Source organism: Cervus elaphus, chromosome 15 (assembly GCF_910594005.1).
Source record: "Cervus elaphus chromosome 15, mCerEla1.1, whole genome shotgun sequence".
Lineage (NCBI taxonomy): Eukaryota > Metazoa > Chordata > Mammalia > Artiodactyla > Cervidae > Cervus > Cervus elaphus.
Genome location: NC_057829.1, coordinates 48,954,414 through 48,980,121, shown reverse-complemented (window position 1 = coordinate 48,980,121; position 25,708 = coordinate 48,954,414). Strand labels below are relative to the sequence as shown.

General features: G+C 37.8%; 1 protein-coding gene across 1 annotated transcript in view; it reads right to left on the bottom strand.

The window, feature by feature from the left end:
* PCDH15 (protocadherin related 15) overlaps window positions 1–25,708 on the bottom strand; it is a 1,264,171-nt gene that overhangs the window by 408,406 nt on the left and 830,057 nt on the right. The window contains exon 10 of the mRNA XM_043926323.1: window positions 8,764–8,934. Coding sequence (XP_043782258.1) covers window positions 8,764–8,934 — 171 coding nt within the window. The remainder of the gene's footprint in view (window positions 1–8,763; window positions 8,935–25,708) is intronic.

The window sequence follows — 25,708 nt, the reverse complement described above, 5'->3', positions numbered from 1 at the left end:
AGGTCTCCTGGATTGCAGGCAGATTCTTTACCATCTGAGCGCCAGGGAAGATCTTTTTGGTAGTAAACTAGGCATCAAACATAATGAAGTAACATTTCATAGATAACGCAGAGAATGTCTTTGGAGATTGAGCTGAGATGCAGGGGTCATTGAAGTCTAGGTCCAAATCAACCAAGACCTCACAAGTAACATGACAGTAGGTGTGGATGCATCAGAATGTACTAGAGAGGATAACGAGGCATCTGTCAGGTGTATAGGAAAACTATCCAGAAAAACAGAAATGTAAGCTTGGAAGTCAGGAGAGATTTCAAGTCAGAAAACCCTTCTACAACATCCGATCAGAGAAAAAAGAACACATTCTTTGCTCAGAGAGTAAAGAACACAATGGTGTAGGCTTAATGAATCTCAGTGAAAACTACAGTAAAAGGGGGGGGCAAAAAGCTTCAAAAGATAGAAATCTGGAATATTCCAAATATTTAAGAATAAATAAATGAATCCAAGCACAGAGATACTTTTTAGGGGGGAAAAAAAATCCAAAGATTTGAGAGGGGAAATCTATGGCCATCAAGAGGAGAAGAACCAGTAGTTTCATAAAAGACAAGAGAGGAGAGACTTCGCAGATTGTAACACATTTAATGAGTAGGAGCCAACAGGAAATTATAAGTGTCATACATCACTGGAAATAACCGCCACTCTTGTAATAATTGAGAAAGCTTCCCTGGAAGGGGAGAGCAGCATAAATAAAGTAGTAGAGCTCTCCTTGACAGTTACATGAAAAGTAGAGTTCTTTATGACAGAGATTATAATGGAAGCATTTGTGCTAAGATAGTCTTGGGACATAACCCAAGACTTTAAACAAGGATGGGGAAGAATTCATTAAAGTATGGATTCTAACTACTAGATGACTAAATCTGGTAAGCAACTAATGCCAAAATGCAGAACACTGCATGACACAATACATAAAAGAAAATATATATACTAAACACATAGTTAATATGTCAATATTATCACATTAATATTATGGTATTTCTAACCATTTGGTATTTCTAAACAATATGGTATTTCTAAACCATATAGTATTTCTAACCATTTCTGACAAAAAGTGGGCCACTGGGGAAGGGAAAGGCAAACCACTTCAGTATTCTTGCCTTGAGAACCCCATGAACAGTATGAAAAAAGGCAAAAAGATAGGACACTGAAAGATGAACTCCCCTGGTCAGTAGGTGCCCAATATGCTACCAGAAATAAGTGGAGTAATAATTCCAGAAAGAATGAAGAGACAGAGCCAAAGCAAAAACAACATGCAGTTGTGGATGTGACTGGGGATGGAAGTAAAGTCTGATGCTGTAAATAGCAATATTGCATAGGAACTTGGAATGTTAGGTCCATGAATCTAGGCAAATTGGAAGTGGTCAAAAAGGAGATGGCAAGAGTGAACGTTGACATTTTAGGAATCAGCAAACTAAAATGGACTGGAATGGGTGAATTTAACTCGGATGACCATTACATCTACTACAGCGGGCAAGAATCCCTTAGAAGAAATGGAATAGCCATCATGGTCAATAAGAGTCCAAAATGCAGTAGTTGGATGCAGTTTCAAAAAGGACAGAATGATCTCTGTTTGTTTCCAAGGCAAATCATTCAGTATCACAATAATCCAAGCCTATGCCCCAACCATCAATGCTGAAGAAGCTAAGGTTGAACAGTTCTATGAAGATCTACAAGACCTTCTAGAACTGACCCTCAAAAAAAGATATCCTTTTCATTATAGGGGACTGGAATGCAAAAGTAGGAAGTCAAGAAATACCTGGTGTAAGAGGCAAATTTGGCCTTGGAGTACAGAATGAAGTAGGGCAAAGATTAAAAGAGTATTGCCAAGAGAACGCACTGCTCATAGCAAATACCCTCTTCCCACAACACAAGAGAAGACTCTATACATGGACATCACCAGATGGTCAATACTGAAATCAGACTGATTCTATTCTTTGCAACCAAAGCTGGAGAATGTCTATACAGTTAGCAAAAGCAAGACCAGAATAGAACTGTGGCTCAGATCAAGAACTCCTCATTACCAAATTCAGACTTCAAGTGAAGAAAGTAGGGAAAACCACTAGACCATTCAGGTATGACCAAATCAAATCCTTATTATTATACAGTAGAAGTGACTAAAAGATTCAAGGGATTAGGTCTGATAGAGTGCCTAAAGAACTAAGAACAGAGGTTTATGACATTTCACAGGAGGCAGGGATCAAGACCTTCCCCAAAAAAGAAATGCAAAAAGGGAAAATGGCTTTCTGAGGAGGCCTTAAAAGAAGTGTTAGTATACTGTATTGGTCTTTATCTTTCTGGTTTACTTCACTCTGGATAATGGGGGAAGACCCAGAGGGATGGGACGGAGAGGGAGGTGGCAGAGGGGATCGAGATGGGGAACACATGTAAATCCATGGCTGATTCATGTCAATGTATGGCAAAAACCACTACAATATTGTAAAGTAATTAGCCTCCAACTAATAAAAATAAATGGGGATGAAAAAATAAAATAAGGAAAAAAAATAAAAAGAAATAGAAAGAAAAGAAGCGAAAGGGAAAGGATAAAAGGAAAAATATACCCACTCGAATGCAGAGTTACAAAGAATAGCAAGGAGAGATAAGAAAGCCTTCCTCATTGATCAATGCAAAGAAATAAGGGGAAACAATAGAATGGGAAAGACTATAGATCTCTTCAAGAAAATTATAGATACCAAGGGAATAGTTCATGCAAAGATGGGCACAATAAAGGACAGAAATGATATGGAACTAACAGAAGCAGAAGATATTAAGAAGAGGTGGCAAGAATACACAGAACTATACAAAAAAACTCTTCATAACCCAGATAATCATGATAGTGTGATCACTCACCTAGAGCCAGACAACCTGGAGTGAGAAGTCAAGTGAACCTTAGGAAGTATAACTACAAATTAGTGGAGGTGATGGAATTCCAGTTGACCTATTTCAAATCCTAAAAGACGATACTGTGAAAGAGCTACATCTAATAGACCAGCAAATTTGGAAAACAGCAGTGGCCACAGGACTAGAAAAGGTCAGTTTTCATTCCAGTCCCAAAGAAAGGCAATGCCAAAGAATGCTCAACTACTGCACAACTGCACTCATCTCACACGGTAGCAAAGCAATGCTCAAAATTCTTCAAGCCAGCCTTCAATACTACATGAACCATGAACTTACGTATGTTCAAGATGGATTTAGAACAGGCAGAGGAACCAGAGATCAAATTGCCAACATCTGCTGGATCATCAAAAAAGCAACAGAGTTCCAAAAAAACATCTACTTCTGCTTTATTGACTACACCAAAACCTTTGACTGTGTGGATCACAGCAAACTGTGGAAAATTCTGAAAGAGATGGGAATACCAGACCACCTGATCTGCCTCTTGAGAAATCTGTATGCAGGTCAGAAAGCAACAGTTAGAACAACATACTGGTTCCAAATCGGGAAAGGAGTATGTCAAGACTGTATATTGTCACCCTGCTTATTTAACTTATATGCAGAGTACAGAAATGCTGGAATGGATAAAGCACAGGCTGGAATAAAGATTGCTGGGAGAAATATCAGTAACCTCAGATATGCAGATGACACTTACAGCATAAAGCAAAGAGGAACTAAAGAGCCTCCTGATGAAAGTGAAAGAGGAGAGTGAAAAAGTTGGCTTAAAACTCAACATTCAGAAAACTAAGATCATGGCATCTGGTCCTATCCCTTCATGGCAAACAGATGGGGAAACAGTGGAAACAGTGACAGATTTTATTTTGGGGGGCTCCAAAATCACTGCAGATGGTTACTGCAGTCATGAAATTAAAAGATGCTTGCTCCTTGTTAGAAATGTTATGACCAACTTAGACAGCATATTAAAAAGCAGAGACATTACTTTGCCAACAAAGGTCTGTCTAGTCAAAGCTACGGTTTTTGCAGTGGTCATGTGTGGATGTGAGAGCTGGAGTTTAAAGAAAGGTGAGTGCCGAAAAATTGATGCTTCTGAACTGTGGTATTGAAGAAGACTCTTGAGAGTCCCTTGGACTGCAAGGAGATCCAGCCAGTCAATCCTAAAGGAACTCAGTCCTGAATATTCATTGGAAGGACTGAGGCTGAAGCTGAAACTCCAATACTTTGACCACCTGATGCAAAGAACTGACTCAACTGAAAAGACCTTGATGCTGGAAAAGATTGAAGGCGGGAGGAGAAGGGGACGACAGAGGATGAGATGGTTGGATGGCATCACTGACTCAATGGTCATGAGTTTGAGTAAACTCCAGGAGTTGGTGATGGACAGGGAGGCCTGGCGTGCTACAGTCCATGGGGTCACAAAGAGTAGCACACGACTGAGCGACTGAACTGAATGAACTGAACTGAACCAGGGACAATTACCTCATCAATAAATCCAACTAGCCAAAGTGTATGCAACTGTTCACCACTGAAAAAAATTATGTAAGGATTTACTGTCTTTGTCTTAAATAGAAAATTGAGACATTGAGCCATGACCCTACACTCTACAAATTCTGCAGTTTTCCATAATACTAGAAATCTTCAACCACATAGGCATAACAACTTTAAGAGAGTCAGAAAATAAGAAGAAATGTATACTATCAGAAGAATTTTATCTTATCCAAATTTACATCTCTATTAAAATAGAGTTTAGCACATACTAGGTCACTGTCATAAAGCATCTGCTTGCCTGTGCAGGCAACATGCGTTCAATCCCTGGGTCAGGAAGATCCTCTGGAGAAGGAAATGGCAATTCAACCCAGTATTCTTACCTGGGAAGTCCCATAGACTGAGGAGCCTGGCAGGCTATCGTCCATGGAGTACCAAAACAGTTGGGCACAACTTGGTGACTAAACAGAAGAGGGTTCAGTGGCTATTTACCTAATTAATAAATACACCATAACTAACTCAGGGCTACAAATTGCTTTAGTGCCCCTGAGACATCAAATTCATATTAGTTTTTATTATACCTTTATTCATGGGGCTAAACACTGTACTAGACTACCTTTTAAATTTTTTCTGAGCTGATAAAATCTGCTTACATGGTGGTAGAACTAAGGATGGTTTCTCAAGTCAGGAATACCACTGAGAAAATTAGAAAATTTCACTCAACCCAGAAGGTAGGCAGGTGTCAAAGCTTTCAAAATTTGAAGAATTAGTTCTGGAAAGGAACAGCAAGCATGTAATTAGAGTCATCATGTCCTGTTTAGCTGACATAAATAGTTAGTTCTCTTGCAAGATCTTATTTATTGAAATTCCAGAAATTTTAGCACAGCATGGAAACAGCAAAGAAAAATAGGAAAAAAAAAAAAAAGAAGAAGAAAGAAAACAGAAAAAATACAGACATAAACTTAGCAATTTGAAAGTGAAGCTTAAAAACTAGCTACGCTTCTTGACCCTAGGGATCCAGAGTGGGTCCAAAATGGCATATAAAAGAGCACATGAAACCTGATGCCACTACTAGCTGATTTTGTTTTCCTACGATGGTGACAGTAAAATGCCCTTTCCCTTATGCTCTTTGAACAGGATGACTTCTACAGTCTTCCCACTAGAACATAGCATATATTTCTACTACCTGAATCTGGCAGAGCTTTGACTACAGCAGAAGTGACCCTGCAAATTACAAGTCTAGTTCATAAACATTCTGTCTAATTATTTTGGGAAGCTTCTTCTTAGAAGCCAGCACCTTGATGTGAGGAAGCTCAAATAGCCCAGGAAAAACCTACATGGAGTAGAAATAAAGCCTCCAGCTCACAGCCCTCACTGAGCTGGAGCCCACAGCTAGAATCAACTTGCTAAGTTTACTATTTGGAAAGTGGTACCCAGCCCTTGGCCTTCCCAGATGGTGCTAGCGTGAAGAACCTGACTATCAATGTAGGAGACATAAGCGATGTGGGTTCAATCCCTGGCTCAGGAAGATCCCCTGGAGGAGGGCATGGTAACCCACTTCAGCAACCTTACCTGGAGAATCCCATGGACAGATGAGCCTGGTGGCCTACAGTCCATAGTGTTGCAAAGAATCAGACATGACTAAAACGATAGAACACACACACACACACACACACACACACACAGCCCTTAGCCAAAATGTCCTATCTGATGCTGTGCAGAGCAGGAATGAGGTGTTCCCTCAGGTCTGCCAGAATTGTGGCTTTATGAACAAATTTAAAGATTGTAATTTGCAGCCACTAAATTTTGGTGCTTTGTTATGCAGTGATTGATAACTAGAATAAGTGCCTAATTTTGCAACTAAACATATCTAATTTTTTCCACATGCCAATAAAAATATAATGTTTGATGAATAAATATTTGCTGTAAGTATTTAAATCTGTAAAACTAAAATTCTTATTTCACAGAATGTTCAAGAATGGATTGATCTGTTAAAAATGATGATGAAGAATAAAGTTTGGTCATTCTGTGATTTATAAAATATCCTTTAATTAAAGATATATGATTTCAAAAGAAAATATTGTTAATTTATTATCTATATAAGGCTAAGTCACTTAAATTCTGTATCCCAGAGATCTCATTTATAAAATGACCATTACAGTGGTAACTATCTGAAAGGATTTAAGTTCATATATTTGCAGAATTTAGCACAGTTCATGACAAATTGAACAATCTAAATAGTCATTAGTCATTATTATCATTTACCACAAATCTGGAAGATGGCCTTATCGCTAGCGTGAAATGGCATAGGAATTAGAGATGCTTAGTCTATAAGCTGGAGCAAAAAGGAAATGATGCTCAAAGATCCTTAGAAAGTCAATACACTTTGCTTCTCAAGCAGTAACCTCTGTCTTTACTTCTCTCATTACATCAAGTACTGTTAAACATTCATCACACTGGCTCATTGATTTTAGTCTTATTAGGTCAGTATTCCCCTTCTCTTGGGATCTCATTGATACACCAGCTACTTAAATTAGCTCAGAAAAATAGATTAATACTAAAAATATTTTTGTCATGATTTCAATTAAGCCTTTCAAAGAAAAGGTCAATGTTCACATCATTAAGTCTTCTCACTAATATTCGACAAAATAATATCATGACCTACAACTTTAGGTAACCTATAAATACTTGTCTACACAAACTTTCCATTAGCCTTTCTGTCTGCAAAATTCCTCCATTCAGCTTAAAAATAATGTTATTTTCTTCACTCAGTGCACATCATAAGGTTTATCCATTTTTTAGGTTTGTTTTTTTTTTTTCATGTAAACCAACTAGACCAGTAATCAATCATTTATTCCAGCAAACACAAAAGTGGTTTTCAACCATTTAAGAGCTATTGCTAGTAAAGCAAGTGGGTAAAATATTGGATCAAGTAATTGGTAAAATATTTGGTAAGAACTATTTAAAGTGACTGGAATGCAACCTAATTTACACTTAGAAGTAATCTGTGTTCTATACTTTAAAAAAAAAGAAAAAAAGTTAAACTACAGAGAAGATCCTCCAAACTGCACTTCTCAAATGTCAGAAAAAAAATCAAATATCTCGCAACAAATTCTGACATTACTAGCCATATTACTAACCCAGAAGCCTAAATACTTTTCATAGGAACAGCAAAAACTAATCGAATAGTTGACTCCTAGGAATTTGACTGCTCTAAATGAGATTTTTTTTTTTTTTTACATTTAAGGAAGAAACTGATATTTTAGCCTAGGGATATCTATTGGGCTTACCAGGTGGCACAGTGGTAAAAAAAATCTGCCTGCCAAGGCAGGAGACACAAGAGACAAAGGTCCAATCCCTGGGTTGGGAAGATCCTATGGAGTAGGAAATGGCAACCCACTCCAGTATTTATGACTAGAGAATTCTATGGACAGAGGAGCCTGGCAGGCTACAGTTCATGGGGTCCAAAGAGTGGGACATGACTGAGCACATGTGTGTACACACACAGAATATCTATTAGCCTTATAACTTTTATTCTTAGATATGTACACTTATCACCCAGGCAGGTCTATGGTGTGAATTTTAGGCTGATGCCAATTTATAGATTTATTAGAATTTTTTTTTTAAATGAAGAATTGAATATAGAAAATATGTACACATGACTTAACTTTTTATTTCTTTAAAATACATCTTTAATGAATAATTATTTACACTCAGGATTCATTAGCTCCCCCTCCAAACAGCCAAGCATTATTTCCAATAATATATCAGGATTCTAAAAGACAAAAGGGCATGCTGTTAATATATGTGTCCTCTGACTTAGGGCTGAATGTTGACAAGTGAATTTAAGAAAATGCTGGAGTTATTTCTTGGGGTTTCCAAGTATATGATGTCAACTGATCTTTGTTATGCTTTATACATGGAAAAAAAAAAATCAGAGTCAAATGGGCTGCTACTTCAGGTTGTTGTTGATCACTCACTATTGTGACACATTATTGTGTCTATTTGTGACCCCATGGACTGAAGCATACTAGACTTCCCTGTCCTTCACTATTTCCTGGAGTCTGCACAAATTCATGTCCATTAAGTTGGTGATGCTATCCAACCATTTCTTCCTCTGCCATGTTGCTTCATGACATTCCTTCAATGATATAATTAGACATTATGACCAAAAATTTACCCATACTGTCTCAACATGGTTTTGGACATAAACTTTTTTCCAATATCCATCTAGAAAAGCATACTATTTTCACCACATATGTGTTCAAAATATTTGAACAGGATCTCACTGGGGTCACAGAGGTGGAAGTGAAGAGGAAAAGATGAGAGTATGCTTACTGGAGTTCTCAGCTCAGGTATGGCAGCTTGATAGGTGAGTGGGCGACAGTCACGAGTATTTGGCACGAGGACACATGGAAGAAACATTGGACCCAGGTCATCTCCATCCAGAACGTCCACTGTGAGGGTGGTGGTGGTGGTTCGCCGTTCATTTAGGTTTTGTGCACGGTCCTGTGAGAGCAGGAAAAAAGAAAAAGAACATAAGATGTACTCAATGTTCCCTCCAGTTTGATGACACCATAGATACATTTGTTCCTGACTGTAGGCATCTGACCTCCTTTTTCGTAGAGCATTTACTTTAGAAAACTTGCATTTGTAAATACTTTCTCTGACCCTTTGAGATGTCAACCTCCTTCCACCTCAAACTTTTACCAGTTTTATACCCAGGACTCTTTCCAGGATTTAAGAATTATCCTTTTGAAATGTAATAATCAAGGAAGATAGAGCTTCTATTCATGTCTCCCAGTCCCTGTAGGAGGGTAGGAGCCTAACTTCCATGAAGGTTTTCTCCAAGTTGTGAAACCATCTTCCATCATGAAGATACACAAATGTTTACTTCTCTTTGAGAAAACAGTTAACAAACAAGTTAGCAATCAAGACGACTCTCGAGTCCTTCACTCCTGCCCCCACCCCAGTATTTTATTTTATTTTTTTATGATGCTTCAAGAAATTTAAGTTTATGAAATAAATGTTGCTTATTAAAAAAAAAAAAAAAAAGGTGGGGGAGAGAGAGAAGAAGAAGAGGAAAAATTAAATGAAGAGGTGAATAAAAGAAAGGAAAGAAGACCCACCAGATCTGCTATACACTCATGGAAAAATGTATTTGTATGTTTCACATAAGATTGCCTGTCACAAAGTATGATATTTTGAGAGCCTTCCTTCTCTCCATGTAGCCTTCTGGCATCACTAAAAAAACTTGTTTCCAAGTTTATAAATGACAGTTGTTTCATTTCTTTATTCTTTGAAACACTAAAAAGTACAATTTCTGAGAAGAGTATCCTTGTATCAGTAATGGGAATTACATTTCCATTTTTCCTCTTTTCTGCTAACCACAATATTGCCAGAGAACATGGATTCTATTTTATTTTATTGTCTGTTTTGTTTTTCCAATTTTTATGGGTTGCAAAGTGTTCTTTGGTAAGATCTTGGGAAGCAGAAGCTCTATTGATGCAATTTTGCAAGTGCAGCCTTTCTGGAATGCAATAACTTTATGACTCTGACACCAACTAGGACCTTGTGGGGCCCTACCAGGTACAAATCCTGTTCATGTTCGCAATTTCTTATTTGTAGGAAATAGATTTCATTCAGCTTCTTTGACCTTCCCTGAGTTCCAAAGGGAGATTCAAACAATTGCTAATTAGAAGAGTGAGGGAAATGAAGAAACAAAGGAAGAGCAATCAAGAAATAATAGTGCAGTGATAAAGTAAAATCCGGTTCTTCCTCAAGTAATATATATATAACAATATCTTTGAGTTCTTCTGCAGAAACTATGGCCCCACCAGGTGGAGAACTGTAACTTCAGGTGAGCACAAGATTCCTAGAATACCACCCTGTTACCTCACCACCAATCAATCAGAAAGAAGACTGCACAGAGTGGACAATAACAAAGACTCTGATCCCCACCCCAAAGGATTCTCTGTGATAAACTCCCCCTTTCTCCCTTTAAAAACTTTCATGGTAGAGCAGAATCTTTAGCACTGGTTCCTGGACACAACTCTGCCTTCTTCCAGCTTGCCAGACTCCTGAATAAAGCAACCTTTCTTTTCCTACCAACAACTGTCTCTTGAGCATTAGTTTTCAAGTGGCAAGCAGCAGAACATGAGTTTGGTAAAAAAATTCTTGTATTCTTTGATGTTTAATTTATCAAATTATTATTTACAAATTATTTTAAATTAAATTAAAGACATTAGAGATCGATCACACACAGAAAGAAGTCTTTTCAGAGTTTCCCTTAACTTATTAAAAGCAGAAACATTTGCAAGTGAAGCTGCCATAAAACTGTTCTCTGGGAGAGTTTTATAGCAATGAGTATAGAAACAAGAAGAAAAACACTAGAATCTATATAAACAAACATCATCACAAACTTTCTTTCAGTTCCGTTCAGTCGCTCAGTCGTGTCCGACTCTTTGTGACCCCATGAAGCGCAGCACACCAGGGCTCCCTGTCCATCACCAACTCCAGGAGTTTACTAAAACTCATGTCCATGGAGTGGGTGATGCCATCCAGCCATCTCATCCTCTCTTATTCCCTTCTCCTCCTGCCCTAGAAACCTACACATTCTTTAGCTGCTTAGGAAGCAACTTCACTTGCTTGCTATCTTACACATATAAAAATACTTTATTCTTTTCACTTGTTAATCTGTTTGGGGCTTTTAAATATATATATTTATTTATTTATGGCTGTGATGGGTCTTCCTTGCAGAAGGGGGCTTTCTCTAGTTGTGGAGAGTGGGAGCTACTCTCTAGTTGTAGTGTGTGGCCTTCTGGCTGTGGTGGCTTCTCTAGTTGTGGAGCATGGGCTCTAGGGCACTCAGGCTTCAGCAGTTTCTGCATGTGGTCTCAGTAGTTGCGGTTCCCAGTCTCTAGAGCGCAGATTCAATGATTATGGTGAGGTAGATGTCTAATACTTTGGCCACCTAATGCAAAGAACTGACTCAGTGGAAAAGACCCTGATGCTGAGAAAGATTGAAGGAAGGAGGGGAAGGGCATGACAGAGGATGAGAAGGTTGGATGGCATCATCGCCTCAACGGACACGAGTTTGAGCAAGCTCCAGGAGTTGGTGATAGACAGGGAAGCCTGGTGTGCTGCAGTCCATGGGGTCGAAAAGAGTCAAACATGACTGAGTGACTGAAATTACTGACTGAGAAATTGCTAGGCTATCATGGTACGGATGAGACTCCAGTTCTTTTTTAATTCTAACTTTTTCTCTCATACAAACATCTCACTCCATTAACCTAAAACTATACTCTTTGTTCCAATTTCCTGACTTCTAGAGGAAGGTTTCATTGGTCTGGTAGGTCATAAAACATCCAGACCCAGGACAAGACAATCAGAAACTGTTGACCAACTTACCAAGATGGAAAACACAAGGTGGAACATTAACTTTTAGTCCATACATCTGGTCCATATTTGGTCTTTAAAAGATGACCTGCAGTCATGAAAAAGGGTCATGGGATGATGACCCAATGTCTATGAAAACTCAAGGACAGGGGGATTAAAAAAAAAAAAAAGCCATAAAAATGACAGACTGGAAATAGGGACTTTAAAACTAATTGGTCAGAAATTACATACATCAGGGATGCGAGCCAATCAAAAATGAATAGATCAGTATTGGTAAAGATATAAACTGCTGTAGTTCAGTTCAGTCCCTCAGCCATGTCTGACTCATTGTGACCCCATGGCTGCAACATGCCAGACCTCCCAGAGCTTGCTCAAACTCATGTCCACTGAGTCAGTAATGCCATCCAACCATCTCATCCTCTGTCATCCCCTTCTCTTCTTGCCTTCAATCTTTGCAAGCATCAGGGTCTTGTCTAATGAGTCACCCTTCACATCAGGTAGCCAAAGTATTGGACCTTCAGCTTCAGCATGAATATTCAGGGTTGATTTCCTTTAGGACAGACTAGTTTGATCTCCTTGAAGTCTAAGGGACTCTCAAGGGTCCTCTCCAACACCACAGTTCAAAAGCATAAATTCTTTGGTGGTCCAACTTTCTTTATGGTCCAACTCTCACATCCATACATGACTACTGGAAAAGCCATAGCTTTAAATATATGGACCTTTGCTGGCAAGGTAAAATCTTTGCTTTTTAATATGCTGTCTAGGTTGTGAGGTAGAAATTACTAGGCAGTCAGTATAAAACTCTGAGACCTCAGTCTTGTTTTCAGTAAACATCCTGGTCCATTGTCCTAAATTCCTGGAATATGTCTTTAGTCTGATAGATTATCAGCACTCAGATCCAGGGAAGGGCAGTAATTAAGTTCTATTCCATATGCTTGGGGAAAAACAACTGGTGATCATTAATCTTAAGCCAATCAGTTCAATTCAGTTCAGTCATGGAAAAGTAATATCTCTGCTTTTTAATATGCTGTCTAGGGTTGGTCATAGCTTTTCTTCCAAAGAGCAAGCATCTTTTAATTTCATAGCTGCAGTCACCACCTGCAGTGATTTTGGAGCCCAAGAAAATAAAGTCTGTCACTGTTTCCATTGTTCGCCCATCTATTTGCTATGAAGTGATGGGACCATATGCCGTGATCTTTTTTTCTGAATGTTCAGTTTTAAGCCACCTTTTTGGGGTCATGTCACCTCTTCTCAGTGTCTGTGCTGGGAGCTTTATACTTCTCTCTCCTTTAATATAAACTCTGCTTGGGTGAGGGTTTGCATGTTCATGAAGTTCTCTATGAACAAGAACTCAGATTCCCGTTTCAGCAGTGCACAGGTTTAGTTGCTCTGAAGCATATGAGATCTTCCTGGATCAGGGATTGAACCTGTGTCCCCTGCATTGCAAGGCAGTTTTTTAACCACTGGACCACCAGGAAAGCCCTTGGGTTTTGTTTTATTTTTGTTTTGGTCAGTCTAATACAAAAGTCTCTGATTAGTAAATCTAAGAGGACAGAGAAAAACATTTTTCTTTCTCAAGAAGAGAATAAACATATTGAGATTGTACTGATAATTATGATTGGCTAAATTTTTATTTACTTTTTACAATTTATTATTAACTTTTGGCCTCACTGCGTGTCTTGTGGGATCTTAGTTCCCCAACTTGAGGTTGATCCCAGGCCCTTGGCAGTGAGGGAGCAGATTCCTAACCACTGGCCTGCCAGGGAATTCCCCTGATTGGTTAAATTTATAGAGTATATAATTTTATATAATTTTTTAAAGTCCTCCATTAACTGTTTTAAATTTTCTATGTCTGTTTATTATATCTAGTGCAGCTGAAAGTATATTAGGGGTAGCAAATGACATGTGAGATAAATTTGGTCTACAAATAAGAATTTTAAATTATACTTTCAACCTAAGAACTGAGTATAAATAGAAAAGTCTTAATTTAACTTTCTTTTTTTTTAAAACACATATCAAACCTACATTTTAAATTATGATTATGATATAGGGGAGTAGAATTTGCCACCCCCAAATATGTCTCTTTGGCATAAAGATTATTTTAGGCTGATTATTTTTAAGAAACTGAAGGCACAGAGGAAGCTTGGAAAACTGGGAAATAGTCAGCCTTTTGTAAGGGACATTTACATATACAAGGGAAATCTCCTTTTGTAAAGGTGTCTCCTTGGCTATACCAGGAAGAAGGAGATGATCTTATCACTAGCAACTTACATATGCATATCAACTTTTGTTGTTGTTTACTCACTAAGTTCTGTCTGATTCTTTTGCAAGCCTATGGGATTAGGCCTCCAGGATCCATGAAATTTTACAGGCAAGAATGGACTGGGTTGCCATTTCCCTCTCCAGGGGATCGACCCGGGGATCAAACCCATGTCTCTTGCAATAGTAGGCAGATTCTTTACCACTCTGCCACCTAACTTCCCTTAACTAAACTTCTACCTTCAATGTCTTCTGTGTTTAACTAAAGATGATACTTAAGGTGAGGGCTTCTGCCATGCTGGGGAGGAGTCACCCTGTTTCCCTGAGTCTTCCCCATGTACACAAAAGGTATGTGTATGTATTAGTTGCATCTGACTCTTTGAGGCCCATGGACTGAAAAGCCCCCAGGCTCCTCTGTCCATAGAATTCTCCAGGCAAGAATACTGGAGTGGGCAGCCATTCCCTTCTCCAAGGCATCTTCCTAACCCAGGGATTGAAACCAGGTCTTCTGCATTAGAGACAGATTCTTTACCATCCAGGCCACTGGGGAAGCCATATATGTGATACAACTTTGTGTTTTTTCCATTAATCTGTCTTATAGCTATGTGATTATTAGACCTACCAAAGAACCTAGAAGGGTAGAATGGAAACACTTCCCACCCCTACAATTGTGTAGAATGTAGTTTGCAAAAAGACAGTGTCAATTAAAGTTTAAGAAAGATAATGAATTAATACCATTTTATGTGATACTGGATGTGCCACATTCCAATGGTGATTTCCTTTGTTCTTATCTTTCTCAAGGGTAAGAATTCAGTCTAGAGGCATGGTGTTGTTGTTCAGTTGTTAAGTCATGTCCAACTCTTTGCAATACATGGAATGTAACAGGCCAGGCTTCCCTAACCTTCACTATCTCTTGAGTTTTCTCAAATTCATGTCCACTGAGTCAGTGATGCTATCTCATCATCTTGTTGAAGGCAGTCAGTGTAGTATCCTGAGACCTTGTTTTCAATAAATATATACCTCCATTAACCTAAAGTTATACCCTTTTTTTCCAAATTCCTGGAATATATCCTTAGTCTGATAAACTATTAGCACTCAGATCCAGGGAGGGCAATAATTAACTTCTGTTCCATATGCCTGAGGGAAAGGCAACTGTTGATCATTAATCTTTTAGCCCATACATCTGGTCCATTTCAAAATGGCCAGGGGGCATGAAAAAGGGTGATGCCTTAATCCGAGGATCAAGAGAAGCCATAAAGATTTTAAGCTAAACATTTTGACCTTCAAAATGATAGGTTAGAAATGATGTATTTTAAGGACAGGAGCCAATCAAAACTGTACAGATTAATACTGGCAAGGATATAAACTGCTGTAAGTCCCACTTTTGGGGGACTCTTTATCTCCTCTCAGTGTCTATGCTGAGAGCTTTGTACATTCCTTCTCTTTAATAAATCCTATTCACTTGTTACTGTGAGTGTTCTTTCTTTACTGTGAAGTTCTTTCTTAGGCTCTGTGAACCAAACTTTTGATTCCCATTTCATCATCCTCTGCCACCTTCTTTTCCTTTTGCCTTCATTCTTTCCAAGCATCAGGGTCTTCTCCAATGAGTCAGCTCTTTGAGTCAGGTGGCCAAAGTATTGGAGTTTCAGCATCAGTCCTTCCAATGAATATTCAGAGTTAATTTCCTTTAGGACTGACTGGTTTTGAAACTGTTTACCTCAGTTTGGGACTTGAACCCATTAGTCAGGACTCAAACCTAACCAAAACCTAGTTTGGTACTCAAACCCCCGTGGCTTGGACTTCAACTCAGACAATACCCACAGTCTTCCAACTGAAATCACAAACCTGGTTTCAGGACCTAGAGAAGCTTAGGTTCTTGATGTTTCATCACGGAAATGGAAACAAAGGGATAGGTAAGAAGCGGATTTATTCAGAGAGAAGCACACTCCATAGACAGAGTGTGGGCCATCACATAGGGTGAGTGCAGCTGCTTTGAGATATGGCATAATTAGTTTTTATGATCCAGGTAATTTAATAGGCTAATGAGTGGGAGGATTTTTCCAACCATTTGGGGGAAAGGGTATAGAAAATTGGGCCACCACCCGTATTTTGGTCTTTTGGTGCCTTGACCTGTCATGGCTCCTCTGGGTATATCATTTAGCTTGCTGATTGAAGATCAAGGTTTAGTTGATGGTCCAACTTTTACATCCATGCATAACCATGGAAAAACCATAGCTTTGATTAAACAGACCTTTGTTGGCAAAGTGATGTCTCTGTTCTTAATACACTGTCAAGATTTGCTATATCTGTCAAGGCAAGGAGCAAGCATCTTTCAGTTTCACGGCTGCAGTCACAGTTCCCAGTGATTTTGGAAACTAAGAAAATAAAATCTGTCACTGCTTCTACTATTTCCCCTTCTATTTGCCATGAAGTTATGGAACTGGATGCCATGATCTTACTTTTTTTTGAATGTTGAGTTTTAAGTCACCTTGTTCACTCTCATCTTTCACTTTCAAGAGACTCCTTAGTTCCTCTTCATTTTCTGCCATTAGAGTGGTACCATCTGCCTATCTGAGGTTTTTTATATTTTTCCTAGTAATCTTGATTCCAGCCTTTGATTCATCCAGTCTGGCATTTCACATGATGTACTCTGCTTATAAGTTAAATGAGCACGGTGACAAGATACAGCCTTGATATACTGCTTTCCCAATTTTGAATTTGTCCATTTTTCCATGTCCATTTCTCACTGTTGCTTCTTGTCAGGAGGCAGGCAAGGTGGTCTGGTATTCCCATCTCTTTAAAAATTTTCTACAGTTTGTTGTGATCCACACAGTAAAAGGCTTTAGTGTAGTCAATGAAGAATAAGTAGATATTCTTCTGGAATTTCTTTGCTTTCTTTACGATCCAGTGAATGCTGGCAATTTGATCTCTGGTTCCTCTGCCTTTTCTAAATCCAGCTGTATATCTGGAAGTTCTCCGTTCACGTACGGTCGAAGCCTAGCTTGAAGCATTAGCCTGCTAGCTTGTGAAATGAACACAACTGCATGGTAGTTTGAACATTCTTTGTCACTGCCCTTCTTTTGAATTGGAATGAAAACTGACCTTTTCCAATCCTGTGGTCACTGCTGAGTTTCTCAAATTTGCTGGCATATTGGGTGCAGCACTTTCACAGCATCATCTTTTATAATTTTAAATAGCTCAGTTGAAATTCCATTACCTCCACTAGCTTTATTCAGAAAAATGCTTCGTAAGGTCCACTTGACTTCACACTCCAAGATATCTGGCTCTATGTGAGTGACCGCATCATAGTGAGTATCCTGGGCATTAGCACCTTTTTTGTACAGTTCTGTGTATTCTTGCATCTCTTTTTAATCTCTTCTGCTTTTTTTAGGTCCTTGCCATTTCTGTCCTTTACTGTGTCTAAATTTGCATGAAATGTTCCCTTGGTATCTCCAATTTTCTTGAAGCAATCTCTAGTCTTCTCAATTCTATTGTTTTCCTCTATTCTTTACATTGTTCATTGAAAAAGGCCTTCCATATCTCCCCTTGCTATTCGTTGGAACTCTGCATTCATATGGGTTATATCTTTACTCTTCTCCTTTGCCTTTTGCTTCCCTTCTTTTCTCAACTTTTTGCAAGGCCCCCTCAGACAACTACTTCGCCTTCTTGAATTTCCTTTTCTTTGGGATAGTTTTGGTCACTACCTCTTGTACAATGTTATGAATCTGTGTCCATAGTTCTTCAGGTACTCTGTCTATCAAATCTAATCCATGAATCTATTTGTCACTTCCACTGTATAATCATAAGAGATTTGATTTATCTCATACCTGGATGGCCCAGTAGTTTCCCCTACTATCTTCAATTTAAGTCTTAATTTTGCAATAAAGAGTTCATGATCTGAGCCACAGTCAGCTCCTGGTCTTATTTTTGCTGACTGTATAGAGTTGCTTCATCTTTGGCTCCAAAGAATATAATCAGTCTGATTTTGGTGTTAACCATCCCATGATGTCTATGTATAGAGTTGTCTCTTGTGTTTTTGGAAGAGGGTGTTTGCTATGACCAGCGCGTTCTCTTGTCAAAACTGTTAGCCTTTGACCAGCTTCATTTTGTACCCTAAGGCCAAACTTGCGTGTCATTCCAGGTATAGATTGATTTCCTAGTTTTGAATTCTGTTCCCCTATGATGAAAAGGAGATCTTTTTCTAGTGCAAGCTCTAGAAATTCTGTGAAGTTGTCACAGAACTGTTTGACTTCAGCTTCTTAGACATTAGTGGTTGGGACATAGACTTGGATTACTCGATATTGAAAGATTTGCCTTGGAAAGGAATTGAGACATTTCTGAAGTTTTTAAGATAGCACCCATATACTGCACTTCAGACTCTTCTGTATGTTTATTATACAGACTTAAATGCAAGCCTTCTCCATTAAGTTTCTAGAGATTTAGAATCATCCTTTCCTTCTTGATACAGATAGAAAGACACCCTTTACAACTGGAGTTTTTACTTGTAAATGAAAATTCTTCTATTAGTTTTTACAGCTTCTTTTCTGTCTGCTATGTTTTTTGTTTATTACTCAGCCTAAAATAATTCTTATGCTTGCTGAATAAAATTAATAATTTAGGCAAATGAGAAAATTTCTTCCCCTTTAGTGCGTACTGTACATGTACATTAACCATACCTCTTTAGGAAATAATATTCTTTCTAATCTCATCAACGGTCAAAACTCCTTAGGAGATAACCCTCCTTCTTAATCATGTAAGGAATCATGAGGATCAATGGTCAATTACTGTATGTACCTGTAGATTGTGTAAATGGTCTATAATACATCATTTAATATACAGCCCTTTGTCCCAGAAACTTATATGTAACTGTGCTTTGATCTCTGATGGGCAGAATAGCTCTTCATGCTCTCTGAGAGGCTGTCCTTGGGTTATAATCCTCACTTTGGTAAATAAAATTTTCCATAACTTTCTTAGATTGACTGATTAATATTTTGTATACATGCTAAAGATACACATTTTGGGCTGACACATTCTGCTCCTTTTCACTATTACAGGTGAAATACATTAAGAAAACATACCAACCTGATTAATATATGCATAGATATTTTCCAGAATTTGTCACCAATAAATACAATATAAATAGACTTATGAAAATAGGCCTCGTGCACATTCCTAACTTGCAAGTCTCTGGAAGGTGCTTTTAATCCATAATGCTCTTTTCACAGTTCAGAACCAAATTTGATCTTAAAATATTGCCTAAAACAAAGCCCCCAACAATTATAATAAAAGCTAAAAAGACAGGAGCATTTTGCTCTTCTAGTAAAATGCTTGCTTTTTGTGACTCTTCTGAATAAAGGAAATAGCATTGTAAATTGGGAGTGGTATAAAAAAAGCATAATTATTTCCATAAATATTTTATGTGAGTTTATTAAGTTTACATTTTCATTTATTGCTATGTGAAAATCCAATACATATTAAAAACTACCCCCCTCAAGTCCTTCCTTCTATTCTATTTTCCTTCCCTCTTTCTTTCTACCATTTTAAAAATAAGATAATACTTTAAAAGTTTAAACATTTAAAAATATCATTAGCTTAGGAAACTGTGACTGTAACTGGCAAGCAAGGATGTATCTCCTTTAAGAGTTAATCAAGTTTGACTGTCTAATTTGTATTTTCTCAGTGTGCATTATTTCACATATCACTTATATAGTTGCTAACATTCAACATTTAATTATATGAAACTGTTACCAGGTCCAAGATCGATCTGCTCACTACACTACAGGCCAGTGAATCTGAGAGATGAGGTGTTGAGGCAAGGAAGAGACTTTAATTGGAATGCCAGCAGACTGAGAAGATAGCAGGCTAGTGCCTAAAAATAACCATCTTATTGGGGTCTGGATGCCAGGTTCTTTTATAGATGAGAGATGAGGGGAGGTGAGGAAGCAAAGTAAAAAGGCCATTAATCTTGTAAAACATTTCCTAGAATGACCGTGGCACAGACCATGAACTCCTTATTGCCAAATTCAGACTCAAATTGAAGAAAGTAGGGAAAACCACTAGACCATTCAGGTATGACCTGAATCAAATCCCTTATGATTATACTGCGGAAGTGACTAATACATTCAAGGGATTAGATCTGATAGACAGAGTACCTGAAGAACTATGTATAGAGGTTTGTGACTTTGTCCAGGAGGCAGGGATCAAGACCATCTCCAAGAAAAAGAAATGCAAAAAGGCAAAATGGTTGTCTGAGGAGGCCTTACAAATAGCTGTAAATAGTCAGAAGCAAAAGGCAAAGGAGAAAAGGAAAGATATACGGATCTGAATGCAGAGTTCCAAAGAACAGCAAGGAAAAGATAAGAAAGACTTCCTCAGTGATCAATGCAAAGAAATAGAGGAAAACAATAGAATGGAAAAGACTAGAGATCTCTTCAAAAAATACCAAGGGAACACTTCATGCAAAGATGGGCACAATAAAGGACAGAAATGGTATGGACCTAACAGAAGCAGAAGTTATTAAGAAGAGGTGGCAAGAATACACAGAACTATACAAAAAAGATCTTCATGACCATGATGGTATGATCACTCACCTAGAGTCAGACATCCTGGAATATGAAGTCAAGTGGGATTTAGGAAGCATCACTATGAACAAAGCTAGTGAAGGTGATGGAATTCCAATTGAGCTATATTAAATCCTAAAAGATGGTGGTGAAAGTGCTACACTCAACATGCCAGCAAATTTGGAAAACTCAGCAGTGGTCACAGGACTGGAAAAGGTCAGTTTTCATTCCAATTTCAAAGAAAGGCAATGCCAAGGAATGCTCAAACTACTTAATTCACAATTGCACTCATCTCACACGCTAGTAAAGTAATGCTCAAAATTCTCCAAGCCAGGCTTCAACAGTACGTGAACCGTGAACTTCCAGATGTTCAAGCTGGATTTAGAAAAGGCAGAGGAACCAGAGATCAAATTGCCAACATCCGTTGGATCATAGAAAAAGCAAGAGAGTTCCAGAAAACTATCTACTTCTGCCTTATTGACTATGCCAAAGCCTTTGACTGTGTGGACCATAACAAACTGGAGAATTCTTAAAGAGATGGGAATACCAGACCACCTGACCTACCTCCTGAGAAATCTGTATGGTCAGCAAATCTGCAGGTCAAGAAGCAACAGTTAGAACTGGATGTGGAACAACAGACTGGTTTCAAATAGGGAAAGGCTGTATATTGTCACCCTGCTTATTTAACTTATATGCAGAGTGCAACCAAAAAAAATTAGGGTTAGGGTTAGGGCTGGATGAAGCACAAACTGGAATCAAGATTGTCAGGAGAAATATCAATAACCTCAGATATGCAGATGACACCACCTTTATGGCAGAAAGTGAAGAACAACTAAGGAGCCTCTTAATGAAAGTTAAAAAGGAAAGTGAAAAAGTTGGCTTAAAGCTTAACATTCAAAAAACTAAGATCATGTCATCTGTTCCCATCACTTCATGGCAAATAGATGGGGAAACAGTGGCAGACTTTATTTTTGGGGGGCTCCAAAATCACTGCAGATGGTGATTGCAGCCATGAAAATAAAAGATGCTTGCTCCTTGGAAGAAAAGTTATGACCAACCTAGACAGTATATTAAAAAGCAGAGATATTACTTTGCCAAGAAAGATTTGTCTAGTCAAAAGTTATGGTTTTTCCAGTAGTCATGTATGGATGTGTGAGTTGGACTATAGAGCAAGGTGAGCGCCGAAGAATTGATGCTTTTGAACTGTGGTGTTGAAGAAGATTCTTGAGCGTCCCTTGGACTGCAAGGAGATCCAACCAGTCCATCCTAAAGGAAATCAGTCCTGAACATTCATTGGAAGGACTGATGCTGAAATGAAACTCCAATACTTTGGCCTCCTGATGCGAAGAACTGACTCATTGGAAAAGACTGAAGGAAAGATTGAAGGCAGGAGGAAAAGGGGATGACAGAGGATGAGATGACTGGATGGCATCACCAACTCAATAGACATGATTTGAGCAAGCTCTGGGATTTGGCGATGGACAGGGAGGCCTGGTGTGCTGCAGTCCGTGGGGTCGCAAGGAGTCAGACACGACCGAGCGACTGAACTGAACTGAACTGAACTGAATTGAACTAAAATGGCAAGCCTCAGGCAGGGTATGTGTTAATTTCTTCCTTCCTGTCATCCACAAGGGGACAGAGTTCGGAAGAAACATACTTTAACAGTCAGGCAGAGGGGCGTGATTCTGTGAGGCAAACAGTTCTGTTTGATTATAATAACAAAAGCAATGAAAGGCAAGTCAAAGGATCAGTTCCTACTTGGGGTCAGATTTGGCTTCCTCCCTACAACAAAACCTTTAGTTAGCTTCCACAACTCTTGTGAGTGCAGTTATGCAAGGAATTGCAGGGGATACAAAGAATAATCCAGCATAAAAACTGAGATGGAAGAATTTAAAAGCATACAGATGACTACAACATAGAATCAAGAGAGCCACAAGTAATATTCATCAGAGTATGATGATTATTGACCTAGCTGCAACTTTCTGCCAGTGCCTCGTAAGGAAGTTGTATTGACCTTGTCACTGAATACTTAGTGACAATCTTTATTCAAAGTCTCCAGTTCTCTGCTCCCACATGATCATAACACGGCTTATTATATCCTGATACCCAGCATATCAAAGCCCCTCATTGTTTTTTAATTAATTATTTATTAAATAAGTAGAAAATTTTATCAATGCATTGCCAGGAAAACTGGTTTTTGTGTTTGTCTGACTCAAAAATAAGATATATATGCCTAGAACTTCAAAATAAATTTTATGTTATAAATAGCTCAGAGACAACTAACTCAGTTGTCCATTCTTTCTTACAAAACACAATTTTATAAAACTGCAAATATTTCAACTATGAAAATGTTCAGGCAATAAACACCTCTAACCATCAAATGATAAGTAAGACTTCAATTCCTTCAACTCAATTGAAAGGCTTTCTTGCTGTAAAATAGTTTAATTGCCCACTATTCTTTGATCAAACTAGAGATAAATGCTAATTTCTAATTCATTCAGTATCTGCTCTATATTTAGAACTGTATTAAGTTAAATATTGGTTATGTGAAGTGGAGCCAGGAAAAATGTGAACTCTAACAAATACTGTGAAATTATACGAAACCCAGTTTTCTAAAGACTATGAGACAAAAATGCTAATGTTCAAGACAGAGGAGAAATATTGTATGACATCCCTTGTATGTGGACTCAAAAAAAAAAAATGATACAAATGAACTTACTTACATTACAAAACAGAAAGAGACTCACAGACTTAGAAAATGAACTATATTGCCACTGGAAGGGATAGTTAGAGAGCTTGAGGTGGTCATGTACACACTAATGTATTTAAAATGGATAACCAACAAGGAGCTATTGAATAGTACAATATTATGTGGTAGCCTGGATGGGGGAAGAGTTTAGTGGAGAACGGATACATGTATATGTATGGTTGAGTCCCTCTGCTGTTCACTTGAAACTATCACATTTAATCGACTATGCCCCAATACAAAATAAAAAGTTCAAAAGAAAAAATAAATGCTGATGTTTAGCATTTTTGGCAGTATCATAGGAGCCTTGGAATAAAGAGACTTTTAACACTTACACATTTAGTATTCAAGTAGTTTGAAGTTAACAAAAGGACTAGAGGCATCCACCAGACTCACTCATAGATACATATATTACACACTCTTTCATTACTTTATCAGGTATTTGCAGCAGAGAAAGAAAATTTTAAAAAAGCAAAATAATTAGAGTTGTCCTGAGTCTTTTGACCCTAACTCAGTTATCTAAGACCTTGGAGGTGTTTGTCTTGCTTCCCTTCACTAATGAAAGATGGACTATCACCAACTGGAATTGTAAAACATACCCTAGTAACTTGACTCTGTTGGATTTCTTTATTCAAAAATGAAAATAGCAGCAACAAGTTTGACTTGGTCTAAATCACTTTAGAAGTGTATTCTTTCTTTTCTTTTTTGAAACTTTTTTTTTTCTTTTTTGAGACATTTACCTAAATTTCCTGAAATTTTATGTGTACTAGTAAACAGAAATAGTATCATTACATGCCTTCATTACTTGAAAATTTTGCAAATAGTTCTTAAACCAACAACCTCTATCTTCCTCCACTTCAGTCCTACTCTCCAGAATATGCCCAAGAAACTGGCAGAAATAAAAACAACGGTTGTAAAATTAGCACTTATTCCACATATCAGTGTGAGGTAGACATGAGGAAAGGTCAGGATAAGGGTTATTCTGAAATGTAATTCTTATATCCAAATCTTTACAGTTGAAATGTTTTGAAGAAACGAAGGATATGTCACCTCATAATATGTCACATTGGCATACTGAGTATTTTATGTTAAAGTTTCTTAAGAAATAGCCAGTGCAAGGAGGACATTCTGACAACACATGTCTCCCTGAAAGCAAACCAGGACATGAATCTTCCATGTGAAAAGAACTCTCCCTGTCCCAGGAGGATAGAAACCATCATTATCACCAGAAATAGAGAATTTAGGGCTCATGAGGCTGTGTAACACTACCACATTACTTACTCACTAATTTGATATTCTCAGCCCACATCTCTTTGCTTTGCAAATTCTTCACAGATTTGTAGTTTTCTTGTCTAAATGACAGCTCACTTTAGTCATTTCTTTCAGTCTCTCTCTTTTTTTTAATGAGACTGCTTCACATGCATTATTAAATTTGTTTTTTTCTTCTGTTAAGATGTGTTGTGTTCATTTAATTTTTAGGCCAGCCAAAGAACTGCAAAATTAAATAGTGAGACCAGAAGCGGGAGTTCTCACCTTCTGCAAGAACAGCATAGCTCATCACCTCTTCTATTCTGGCAACAACTCAACCAATGAAAAGCCATGGTCTCTTTATTTACTATAACTCTCTCAACTTCTTTTTTTTTCCCCTTCTCTCTTCCTTCCCTTGCTTTGTGGGGACTTGCATATGGCTCATCATGGGTTGTAGACCCCAAACTTCTTATCCCAAATAAACCTATTTTTGTTGGAGAAGTATTTGGCAGTCTATTTATTTTGGTTCAACAAAAATGTATAATATGATATCTTGTTACAAAAGATAGCTAATGTCCCTTCTCAAGATTTTTTGATGTGAAAATGTGGAATAGCAGTGCTATTGATAGAATAATTCAAAACAATATTCTTGCTATGAGTCTTAATTAAATGTAAACCTTTTCTTTCTGACAATTATTTACAGGCTATTGAGTAAAAAAAACGAAAGGAGAAAAAGAGTTGGCTTAAAACTATCTATATATAGCAATGAGTCTGATTTTTTTATTTGTTTGTTTTAGGATAACATCAAAATTCTAATACAGAGTGTATCAGAAGTTTAAACAAAAGGAAACCCCTGATTTTTGTACTTCTCTGAACTTCCTTTGCTAGATTTTTTTTCTCCTTTTCTCTAGAATTTATCATTGCCTCATTGTCTATTCATATTTAAAATAAATGGTGTGGGTACTAATGTTGCAAAATTTCTAAATAAAATAAGTGACAAGTTTTTTTAAATGTGGGTCTCTCAAAACTCTTCCAATTTATTTAAGAATAATAACATGTTCATATGCATAAA